The 12,975-nt window shown below is 34.2% G+C and overlaps 1 protein-coding gene across 2 annotated transcripts in view; it reads right to left on the bottom strand.

The window, feature by feature from the left end:
- Positions 1–12,975, bottom strand: part of Med13l (mediator complex subunit 13L) — a 301,062-nt gene that overhangs the window by 122,168 nt on the left and 165,919 nt on the right. For both annotated transcript variants that reach the window (XM_027949108.2, XM_071616977.1), the window contains exon 4: positions 8,318–8,401. In XM_027949108.2, the coding sequence (XP_027804909.1) occupies positions 8,318–8,401 (84 nt within the window). The remainder of the gene's footprint in view (positions 1–8,317; positions 8,402–12,975) is intronic.

Genomic DNA, 12,975 nt, shown 5'->3' with positions numbered 1-12,975 from the left:
ACTTAGGTCAGTGGTTAAGTGCCAAGGTTCAATCTCCAGATTAAAAAAAAAAAAAAAAAGACATAAATTTGCCAATTTTTTAAACTCTTAGTACTTCTGAGAATTTTCAGAATCTGTCTTCTTTCATGCCTATGCTGCAATGGTGTTCTGACTATACGGTTACATAAACTAGAAAGTAAATGGAACTGAAAAGGATACCTTCTAATGTGTATTTGATATTAGAAAACTAATAATGGAACTGAAAAGGATAATACCTTCTAATGTGTATTTGATATTAGAAAACTAATAATTCACTTGTTTTTACTTGTAGGAGGACACAGCATCTTTATTTCATTTTTATGTGGTGCTGAGGTTTGAACCCAGTGCCTCACGTGTGCTAGGCGAGCACTCTACCTCTGAGCCACAACCCCAACCCCCAATAATTCACTTTTAAAATGCATCATAATACTATTATAACTTTTAGAATGAATAATATAGGTAGCAGAGATATATGGTAGCCTATAATAGAAAATTATAAATATAATCTCAAGATTCTCATGTGTTTTAATCATATTGAAAAACGAATTGATAATCGTGGGCAAAATATTCCAACTTTGAAAAAATCAAGAAAATTTTCCCTTCTCCATCACTGACAAACTTTGAATTCTCACTTTGAAAATAAATACACAGGGATGGGGATGTGGCTCAAGTGGTAGCGCGATCGCCTGGCATGCATGTGGCCCGGGTTCGATCCTCAGCACCGCATACAAACAAAGATGTTGTGTCTGCCGAAAACTAAAAAATAAATATTTTTAAAAACTCTCTCTCTAAAAACAAAAGAAAGAAAAGAAACACACAAATGTGTAAGTGAAAAAATACAAATATTATTAAAATAGCAGCAGTCATATTCCTCAGACATGTCAGTCATATTCTACTGCCATAAAAATTCTCCCAATGTCACTGAAATATTATGAGAAATCAGAAGTGCAACCAACTTTAAAGGAATATATACTTTTTAATGCACTTTTTTGGTGGGGGAAGGGGAGGGGGATTTAACCCAGGAGTGCTTTACTACTGAGCTAAATCTCCAGTCCTTTTTATTTTTTATTTTGAGACAGGGTCTCACTAAGTTGCTGAGGCTGGCCTAGAATTTGCAATCCTCCTGCCTCATCCTTGTGAGTCACAGGCATACATCATAGGGCCTAGCTATTTTTATACTTTTTCTTAAAGCAAATATATTTCAGCAGAATGCACTGTGGATACATTTACAAAATAGGAGAGGTATACGCATTCATTTTAAAATGCAGCTAATTTCCGGAATAATTTCATTCATCTGTGAGAATGACATAGTTGATATACTACAATATCCTTGTAGTTATAGGATATTGTAGTATTGGGAGACTGATGTAGAAGGATCCCAAGTCCTTAGAGAAACTTACTATGCACAACATCTTTAAAAATGCGATATGGGGCTGTGGCTAGGGCTCAGTGGTAGAGCACTTGCCTCACACATGTGAGGCACTGGGTTCAATCCTCAGCACCATGTAAAAAATAAATGAATAAATAATGATATAAAAAAAGAATGTGATATGAATAAACTCAACAGTGCTGCTTCCTTCAGAATACCAAAAGTTTATTTGAACTTCTGTTATCATTTGGATATGAGGTCTACCCTCAGAAGATTCTGTATTAATGCAGGAATAAGAGATAAAAGGATTAGATTATGAGAACTTTAACCTAATCAGTGCATTAATCCATTAACAATTTGATGATTTAGAAGGACTATTATGCTTGTGTGACAACTGTAGGCAAGTACCCTGCCTGGAGGAAGTAGGTCATGAGCGGGAAGGGGTTGTGCTTTAGGGATGTATATTTTATCCCTGGCCACCCACACTCTGTTTCCCAGTTGCCATGAGTAGAGTTTCAGTCCATCATGCCCTTCCGCCAGGACACTCTCCCCCACCTCAGGCCCAGAGAAATAAAGTCAGTGACTATGGACTAAGACCTCTGAAACCATGAACCAAATATACTTTTCCTTCTCTAAGGTATTTTTGTCTGGTATTTTGGTCACAGTGCTGAAAAGTTAGCTAACACAACCTCCATTCATTCACACCCTGATCCTTCAATTGACTACTTTACTCAACACATGAAGTGGCCTTCAGCTAAGAAGCATCTATACAAAAGTAAAACAGATAGTTATGTTATAAAAGTAGAGAAAACTTCAACTGCCACTAAATTTTCCGGTTCTCTTCCTAATGCAATTAGAAACATCATTACTGGTATTAACATAATCCTTCTTCTCCAGAAATGTTCTTTTATACCTTGCATACCCTCAGGAAGAACAGTTATCAAATTCCTTTCATTGGGGCTGGAGTTCAGCAGTAGAGCAATTGTCTGGCATGTGTGAGGCACTGCTTTCAATTCTCAGCACCACATATGAATAAAATAAAGGTCTATCAACAACTAAAAAAAAATTAAAAAGAAATTCCTTTCATTGGTAGATAAAGGAATTACTTTTGTTTACAGCAAACCCAAGCACAATGAAGGCACATGGTTTTAGTGGGGGGTGGGAGGACATATAGAGGTGGGTGCCTAGACTTTATAATTTTCATAGAATCAAAGAATCTGAATAGTAAAGACATTTTAGAAATAATAAATGCTAAAACTAAAGTCCAGGGGGTTTCAGTAAGTCCCACAGGTCAAATAGTTAATGGAAGATCATCCCTATTTCTGGGTGAACAAAGAGACATTTGTTTTCAGCTTAGTTTCAATCCTCCAGCAGGAATTTTAAAAGGAAGGACAACAGTGGTATTCTCTCAATCTCTCCAGTACAGCTAAAAAAAGTTATATCTCTTGATGTAAAGTATTTCAAATCCTTCTTAAAAGACATTTATATTTAAACACATTTTACTTTAAAACAACAACAAAAAAATCAATGAATGATATATATGTACACTTTTAGACCACCAATAGGACAAATGAAAGCTAAAAACTAATAATTATAACTTCTTTTAGAATTTTCAGAAAAGGGGGAAAAATAACTAAAGAGGCTACCCGAAAAGTATATAGTTGGTGATCATCATCTCTGAGTGAACTGTTCTTTCAAGTTAACATTCTCTCTTTAATGCTTACTTGTGAAAGTACACAGCAGAGTATCTGGTATATGGAAGATACTTTTCTATTATTATGTAGTTTTATCATAAGCTTTCATTAAGTGTTTGTCTCCACTCTTCCTGTAATAAATATTTGAGTTTGCAGGTATTTGTAATAAATATGGCAAGAACTCTACGTTCAGTGTCTTCATTTCCATTCCATTTAAAACTCCCTCCTCAGCAATCTGAATTTGGACATCCACCAGAGGTGCTCATCTTTATGGTCATCCTGACTCCATGAATGCCAAATGTAACAGTCCTTTTTTGGTAAGTGCTTCACATGGCTTATATGGCAGACAGTCTTTAAACTTTCTAATTTCATGGTTTTGTTGACACCAGTCTCTCCTGGTTTTCATTTCTAGTTGACTCTTCAGTCTACTATTCTTCTTCCTTGATCTAGTCTGTAAACATTGATATTCTCCAACATTATAATCTCATCCCTCTTCTCACATGATTCTCAAACATATCTGATTGGCAGTATATACGCTGCCTTTTAATTTCAACAGAATCTAATTTCATCAGATAAACCATCAGAAAATGACAACATATTTTAGAGATCTACCGCACAAAAGCTATTAAACTACTATGCAGGATTAGATAAGCTAAATTAATAGTCCTTTATGGGATTCCCCAGAGCTAGGCCTTTTAATAGATATATGACAAAAGGTATCACATATGCAAAGTGAATTTGTGAATAAAACTGAAATAAATATAGCTTCTGGTCTTAATTTTCTGGACACTACGAAGAGTCTCCCTTTACCTTTCACCTTGAGGTGACTTATCTGCTCCCTTGCTAGACAAGGGGAATCCCTTCCCTACCTTCTCCTCTGAGGGTGTCTAGAAGGAAAGAACACAGAAGACTCAGCTGGAACATGGTTTGGGGAGGGAAAAAAAGGACTAAGCATAGTGTAAGTAGAAAGAAAGGGGAGGGGAGAAAAAGTATTGGACAATTTTAAAATACTAAAAAATATTCTCCTGTATCAAAATATTTCTGGTCTATGATAGATTTAATATCAAAATCTATACTATTAAACCTATAAAGTTCACATATTTTCTGAATATGTATGTTAGATAGAATAGACTGTTAAAAATTTTAAAAACATTTAAAATTTTTAAATTTAAATCAAAATAATATACTTTTAATGTGTGCCCCCTGCCACTGGCACATACAAAAGTAATGAGACTATCTGAAAATATGTGAGAATTTTGGAATATCTTCCAAGAAGAGGGTGAGATCACCCGTAAGAAGTAATGGCAAATTAATTCAATTAACAGCCCAGCAAGCTGGTATTTGTGTTAACATAGCTTCTGTACATCTGATAATGAGAAAAGGTCATTTCTCATTATCAGATGTACAGAAATACTGTACTTAATGGGGAAGGGGAGGGCAGGGAATCAAAATGTTTCATTAAAATGGCTTTTAAGGCCAAGGTATATAGATTTCAAATTCTGCAATAATAAAATGTGGACAAAGCTACGGTAAATTAGGAAACACACTTTTCCACTCAAAAGAAATTCCATGATCAATGATTTCTTTTTGAAGTAAAATAATGGTTTTTTATTACTTCATTTGTAATCATATATTGGACAAAGGGCTTTTTTTTTTTTTAGTTCAACAAATACTTTAGACACCAGAAATTTTATGTTTGATTTTAGTTGTCAAAACTCTTTAAGACAAAACCAAAATTTTCATTATCAACTTTCAAATCAAGGGTATAAAAAACAAAAGATCTCAATATAGAGAAAAAATAACATTAAATACATTTCTATTATCCTTTTCAGTCTAGTCGGCCAAATATATACATGCATACATATTTAATATATAATATGTATATTTTTAAGAATTATCCCCAACATCATCTTATATATAACATTAAGAATTCTTTTAGAGTCTACAAGTAAATGATTTTGTTTAGTATCAACATGAAGAGCAAATACAGTACAAGAAATTATGTTATTAATCTTACTGGTAGAACTCATTAAAAAAATATATTTGCCAGCCTGGCACAGTGGCTTGGGGTACTGAGGTAAGAGGCTCACAAGGTCAAAGCCAGCCTCAGCAATTTAGTGAGGCCCTGTCTCTAATAAAATATTTTTTAAAGGGGGTGGGGGATGCCAGTGGTTAAGCGCCCCTGGGTTCAGTCCCCATTACCAAAAAAAAAAAATTATGTATTTGCCAACACTCTTAGAATTACTTAAGTTACCTACAATAAGCAATATGATAAATCTTTTGGAGGGTAAGGTAGGGCGCTGAAGATTGAACCATGGGTCTTGGGCAGGCTATCACACAATTTAATGCCAAGCCATATCCACGGTTCAAATATGGTTTGAAGATAAATCACATTTTAATCTACAAATAAAAATATCTGGCTGGGCATGGTTGCACACATCTGTAATTCCAGCAACTTGGAGGCTAAGGCAGGAGGATCACAAGTTCATAGCCAGCCTGAGAAACTTACCAACCTCTAAGCAACTTAGTAAGACTGTCTCAAAATTTAAAAGGGGCCTAGGGATGTGGCTCTGTGGTTAAGCGGCCCTAGGTTCAACCCTGATACACATACACATATGTGTGCGTGTGTGTGTGTGTGTGTGTGTGCGCGCGCGCGCATTATATTCTTTATTTACGTGAAATATTATTTATTAAACTTATTCCTTTTATCTATATAATGGCATCAAATAAAAACTGTTCTAAAATACTTATCTGAACAAATAAGTATTTGTTTAGTACTGGACAACAAATTTCTCTTCCCCACTGCACTGGTCACTAAACTGATACATAAAAGACAAATATAAGAAAATTCACTTCTATGTTTTCTCAACTAAATTATAAACTATTACATGAAATGTCTCATTTGATCGTCACAATAACTACATAAGATGGTAATAACTATTTTTCAACTCAATAACAGAAGGAGAAAAAAAATACAAAAAGTTCCACTCAGAGAAACTAAACAACTTATCTGAAATCAAACTTCCAAAATATGAACCAAAATATCTTCTAAATTCCAAATGCCCTTTTCTACCATCACTCTGTTCATACAAAACAATCTGGAGGAGAAAAAGTCCTCACACCTAATGCTGTTTGTTTGTTTGTATATAGCAAATGCCAACTCATAAACTTCATCTTTGGCTTAATAATTCTCCTGAAATATTGTTTCAGAATCATTAACATTTCTGAATTACAAAAAAAAAAAGTCTACAATCATGGCTATAAGATCTAAAACTAATTCAATGACATTGCTTGGACATCTGTAGCCTCCAAGTTATAGCAAATCAAACATCCAACACAGTGCATACAATATTTACATCTGGCTTGCTGAAGTTACAATGATTTTTGGAATCTAAATTAAATGTAAAAATATACAAACTCTATATCAAATAAATTGATAGTGACTTTTGACTTTTAATGTTATTTTTGCTATTAATATCATAATTGTTACTCCTTTGATCTCTACATTTCAATATCCAGTGTCACCAAATAATCACACGAACACCTACATCTGATAACCAAAAATTTTGTGACTAGCTCAGTTAATTGAGATGTAAGAATCCATGCTAACCAAGGGGAAGCACACTAAGAACAGTAGATAAGATCACTGGGCTTTAAATATGTGTGTGTGTGTGTGTGTGTGTGTGTATGTGTGTGTATATATATAAACACATATACATTTAACCATTTAGTATAATAAACATAAAAGCCAAAACCTTAACCATATAGAAAATCTAAGTCCTCTGTAAATTAAAGGAAAATGTTAAGATTAAAACTAAAAAAATCACAAAACACATTCACTAGTTAGGTCAAATAAATATATATAAATGAAAAAGTCCATTCTGTCAAAGTATCTGTAAATATAATCACACTTGTACATACTCATACCTTTCTAAAAGCACTTTTATCCTTTTTTAGGTGTAATGTGGTGCATATAAACTAAGTTCTACATAAGTTTTCTTTTGTAAATACTAAAGATATTAAATGTACTAAAAAAAGGGAAATATTTCAAAGAAGTTCATGGTGATTTAGCAAAGAAAACTACCAGTGCTCATTTATCCAATATAAAAAGAAGTTTTTATAAATGAGATTTGGTTAATGAAGAGATTCCACAATCACTTCATTAAAGTTTTAAAATGGACAGATTCAGGCGAAAGTTACTAATTATATCCCCAGTAGGAACTAATAATGTTAAGACAGTAATGTTTCCTAAAAGGAAGTGAGTTGCTGAAATTCTCCAAACAGAAAAGAGCTCTAACCTGTAGCCAGCAGCTAGGCCCCTTGGGCAAGTCCACTGACAGCAGAACAGAGATAGGTGCACCCTTCTCTTCAAAAATAATCATCATCCACCTAAGATTCCTACAAAGTCTCTGCTATGGTCAGAGGTAGGTAAGGTAAACAGCAAACTTTTGAGGGCTTTGTTTTCTGATTCTGGTTTGAATGATCTAAAATTCCATAGTTATTCAAGTACTGATTTAAGTCTATATATATCATAAATGCTGGCTAAATGTTTAGGATTGCTTAGAGGAGTAATTCATAGTCTAGTTCTTACAAGCGTCAAGGAGTATCAATCAATACTATACAATTTCCACTGTTTTAATTCATGTGATGATTTTTGTTTTGTTTTGTTTGTACTGGGGATTAAACCCAGGGACATTTTGTCACTGAGCTACATCCCCAGCCCTTTTTATTTTTTGATACAGATTCTCACTAAGTTGTTTAGGGTCTTGCTAAGCTGCTGAGGCTGGCCCTGAACTTGCAATCCTCGTGTCTCAGTCTCGTGAGCTGCTAGGAATGCAGGCATGTGCTACCACAGCTAGCTCTCTTGACTATTTTTAAAGTTATGCCATACAACACTTTAAGGAAGAAAGACTGAGGAATGATAATGAAAATAACAAAAGAGAATGCCTAAATTACAGATCATGTAATAAATAAATGGTTTAGACAAGAGTATAATGACAATTACCTTTCTACTCCAATTTTTCATATCCAACAACAATAATATTGTCTCATCCAGGAATCTAAGTATATCTAAGCAATTATTAGAAAATAATATCTCATCCAGGAATCTAAGTATATCTAAACCATTATTAGAAAATAAATAAATAAGCTGATCTCCTCACCCAATTTGTCCCCAAAGACAGTTGTGGTCAAACAGAAGAAAGTGAAAAGCCAAGAGCACTCCAAAAAGACTCACCTTTTGTTGACTGGCTTTTCGTCCTTCTCATAGGGTCGAACAAACCACTTCCCAATCCTAACGAAGTTCTTGTCCATTAGGCACCTATAATAAATTCATCAATAATTACTTTTATAGATTCAATAACAAATTAGCAAATCAATGAATCCATAATCCCAGATTAAAAACACCAATAAAAATAAAACATCACCAATTAGACTGTCAAAGTATTATTGTTACTTAAAAGTTTTACATTACACTTACTGAAAGAACTCCCTGATTTTGCACATGGATTTTTATGCCCATGGGAGAAAATAAGCAATATAAACTGGCTGAAGTATTCCCAAAACTTCTTACACTTCAGAATTACTTCAAATTGAATCACACTTCTGCAATGAATTCAATTCTTGTATCATGAAGAATGTCAGAAATACAGCATTTCTTAAGATGCCTCAGAGATATTCATCCGAGCCATGATCACTCATCTTGCAAGTTTTAATGCTGGGTTTTTGTTTTAGTTGTGGTGTGGTTTGATTTTCTGGTTTGGGGTTGGCTTCTGAAAGGTAATCCTTTAGGCAAGATTGGGGGGGGGGGGGGACATAGCTTCATCTACTTAAGCATTTTCCTTAGAAGGCATAGAAAAATACTTTAGTATTCATTTTACTCATATCTAAACTGCTCCCCACTTCTGTTTCCATGCCATGTTAGTTGTGTTTCAATGTCAAATTGTATTCTTTCTGAAACATTAAGTGGAAACTAAGCCCTAACCACAGAAATACCAATAATGCTTCAACAACAACACAGATAGTTATGACCAAGTTCACCCATGTGCAGGCAAATGAAAACTGTATCATAACTACCATCTGGCCAATTATGAGATGTCATTGATTGTAAAGAGCATCCCAAATTTAAAAAACTATAAAATTTTTTGAACTGATGAAATACAGTAGTCTCCTTAATACCATTCAATGAAATATATTTTGTAAGAAAAAGTGTCAAGATTGTTGCATATAATTCTTCTATATAAGGTTTGTCCTACCAGGTAAAGAGCTATATAGCAATTCTTTATTCAATATTCAGGCAATTCTGTACTTCACTTTTGTCTCTGTAATTTCCACAATATCAAGGACAAAAGAAAGAATTCAAGCCCTCACCCTACTCATTGCAAGTTAAATGGGTTAGTAAATGGCAATAGTTTCTACTGTCCACAATGTAAATCCCTTTGGGCAGAATGAATATGAAACACTGTTAAATCAAAATGTCACTGGCTTCAACTGGTTTTATTCCAAAAACTAATTTCTATAACAATTTTCTTATTCATAATGGAGAAATTCATTTTCAAAATAACCTAATCTGACTTCCTAAGTTACGAAATTAAAGAAGCATACTTAAATTATATGACTTTATTAAATTTAGAATACAAAATACAGCACACATCCTCAGCTAAATAGATACCAACTTTCACCCAAGGTGAATATGATGTTTCACCCAAGGTGAAAGTACACAAGAAGCAAAACTGAAAACATGCCTCCAGAGTTTATTCACTAGCCGAAAGACATATTAATTTTAGATAGGCTGTATATAAATAAATATTTCCAGTGAAAAATCCCAAGTTTGATATCAGGTTTCTTCCATCAATAATACTATCAATAATCGCTTGAAAGAATTGCTACTATCACAACTACACATGTTGATCACCAGGCACCGTGTCTCATTTAATTCTTGTAACAGTATAAGTGAAAAAGCTAAACACCTAACCAAGGTCACACATATTATCAATAGGAGAAATGCCATTAAGCCCAGGTATGTCTGATCACAGAAACATGAAATTTAACTATTACCAATTTCTTCATTATTTCCTCATTTCTTAAATCCAGATATATCTTACCACTGAATTAATGTGAAAGTGTTTCTTTATTCTCCAAAAGCTGCTGCTAAATTGAAGGTAGACCTTAAAATCAATAATGCTTTTAATGAAAGCAACAGGCTATGTTACAGGTATGGAATCCCATCAAACACTAAACAGTCTTCTAGTGACACATCTTCACCTAGTAAATAACATCTTAAAAAAAATCACTCTCTCATAAATGCCTTGAAGGTCAAAATTCAAAAGAATTATTTAGTAAGTAACAAAGACAATGTGAAATTTACAGAGTATAGTTAGAAAATCCAAGGCTTTACAGAATATGAAAGAAAAAAAAACAAGATATCTGTGACTAAAGGACAATGTATAAAAGTGTATTTCAAAATCCTTGCCCTTCTGTGTAATAAAAGCCACAAATTCTATTCCCTGACTTATTCTAGGAAAAAGCAGAGTCTGGAATGTGGGGGAGCAGCACACAGCCAAGACCATTCAAGGACAAAAGCAAATTGCAAAAGGCTAATGACTGCTATCTGAGAGTAACTCTGTGTGAATGTATCTCCTGGAGTTCCCACTACAGATCATATTTCTTTGTCAGGCAATGTCAACAAAAGGTTATTATCACTAATATACAGAATAGAATGGAAACTACCGATCCTTTAGTCTGAACCATCTGTTTCCAAAAGAAAAGAATAATGACTTATGTGATTTTTCAACTGCTAATCAGTTATCTATGTGATAAGTGGTTTCCAACACAGTGAAAGAAAAACATTGAGAACATAGAATTGCATTGAATAAAGGCGTGTTTTGATTCTATTTTGTATGTATTGGTGCAAGAAGGAGGATATTCAAATTTGGCCCCTCCCAGATTAGTCAATACTACCTGGAGAAGAGGAGGCTTGTCTTTGTTAAGGAGAGTTCTACCACCTGGCTGAGTGATGACAGTATGCTGACTCAATAGCAAGACTATACTGAGGTACTAAGTCCTCCTTTCTCAATCATTTTTGGGTCATAGATATGCAGTTTAAAAAAAAAAAAAACTATTGAGAGCTACTAAGAACTATGCATAGAAAAAACGCACAAAAGAGCAAAATGCGCAATTCACAGGGCAGGTAAAAACTCTATGAAGTAGATTCTAGAATAAGAATTTTTCCATATTAAATACTACTACCGATGCCTACTTACTCTGCTTTGGCCTGAAATCTTTTATTGTGCCATTCTCTCTCTCCTCCTCTAATTTAAATTTCAACCATCTTTGCCCTGTCTCAAATCAAGCAGGCACATCCTCTTAACTCTACAAATCACCTTTGCACTACTCAGTCGTAACAATTAATTTCTATGGCTCATATTTAAATGCCTATGATATAATATACCTTATGTTCTACTCTACAGTGATGCTCAATAAATATTCGAGAAATGAAATTAGATTATTTTCCTATTCATAATATTGTTGTTCTTTTTGCTTATAACCACTAATATGGGTAGCCTCATAGTATTTGAATTTTCTTGTGTGTATGTATTCTCACACTCTATATTTTGAGGGAGGAAAATATCTACCTATTTTATTCTTTATAGCCTATCATTTCACACTGCAAACTAAAATCACAGAAGATACTTAAAATAGAGGGAATCATACAACAGCTAGAAATCATGTTGAGGAAAACTAGCACAAGTGCACAAATGCCTTAATTACATTTGAAGAATACAGTTAAGCAAATCTCTTAAGGAGACAATTCTAAAGTCTAAAAATTACATCAGAAATATAATGTTCCCTTCTTTATACTCTATCAATCTTTATTTTCTTATATTTGAGGATCAAAATTTCTACTTTATTTCACAAACAAATTAACCTAGCAGACACACTCCATCTGCCACAAATTATTTCAAGTCAATATCACAAATAGTGCTAAGAATATATCGGTTAACCCAGCTTGTCCAGTTACCTCAGTCATCGTGATCCACATTTTTAAAACTGCTTTACTATTAAGATATGATTTAATTCTGTAAAGCTTCAGTATTCTTATAAGATCATTATGTGATGCCAGATTATAAAAAGTCCTTTAAGCACCTAATACTAAAAAGTTATTTTTATTCCCAATCTTAGCCACCTCCCCCCACCCCCACCCCCCAAAAAAAATCACTGTTTCAAAAGGAAAAGAAACAGCTGCTGAAAAATGAAAATGAAATCAGGTTGCATGTGTGTGTCTGTGTGTGTACCTAATGTTTCTGTGTCACGCCATATGGCTCTGAATAATTAGCTACAAAGTGCAACCTGACTCCAAAATTGGCAAGCCACAATCTCCAATCCCAAAGCCACAGGCAGACTTGATGTAAGATTACAAGCACTACAGCATGCCCAAAGCCTAAGCCCCTCAGCAAGCCATTTCCCAGGTGGGACATTATGGAGGTATAGAAGGAAGGTCACTACCAGCTCTGGCTGCTTCTGTGCCACTCAAATTATGCACACATGTATATAATTAATTTCACTGATTAGAAAATCCAAGTACAGTGTTTCCCTATGATAACCTCAACCAAACTGCATCTTAATGTCATCATCGAATTACAGAGTTGCTCACATACAATAAATTTTATGTAACTGTATGCCAAAACACCCTCAGCAGCACTACTCCAATCTTATCAAAATTCCCTCTATTATCTCACCACTCAAATTTTTATCAAACATACATGCGGAGAAGTCGAAACAGCAATGTTCCCAAATTCTAACAGAATAAAATCTAACTCCTATGACCCAGGGGCAGAAGAAAGTTTTTCCAACTAAACCCTAGATCTTCATTACCCTGGGATTCCACTCTGCCCT

This window comes from Marmota flaviventris, chromosome 1, assembly GCF_047511675.1.
Source record: "Marmota flaviventris isolate mMarFla1 chromosome 1, mMarFla1.hap1, whole genome shotgun sequence".
NCBI lineage: Eukaryota > Metazoa > Chordata > Mammalia > Rodentia > Sciuridae > Marmota > Marmota flaviventris.
This window is presented reverse-complemented; position numbering and strand designations above follow the sequence as displayed.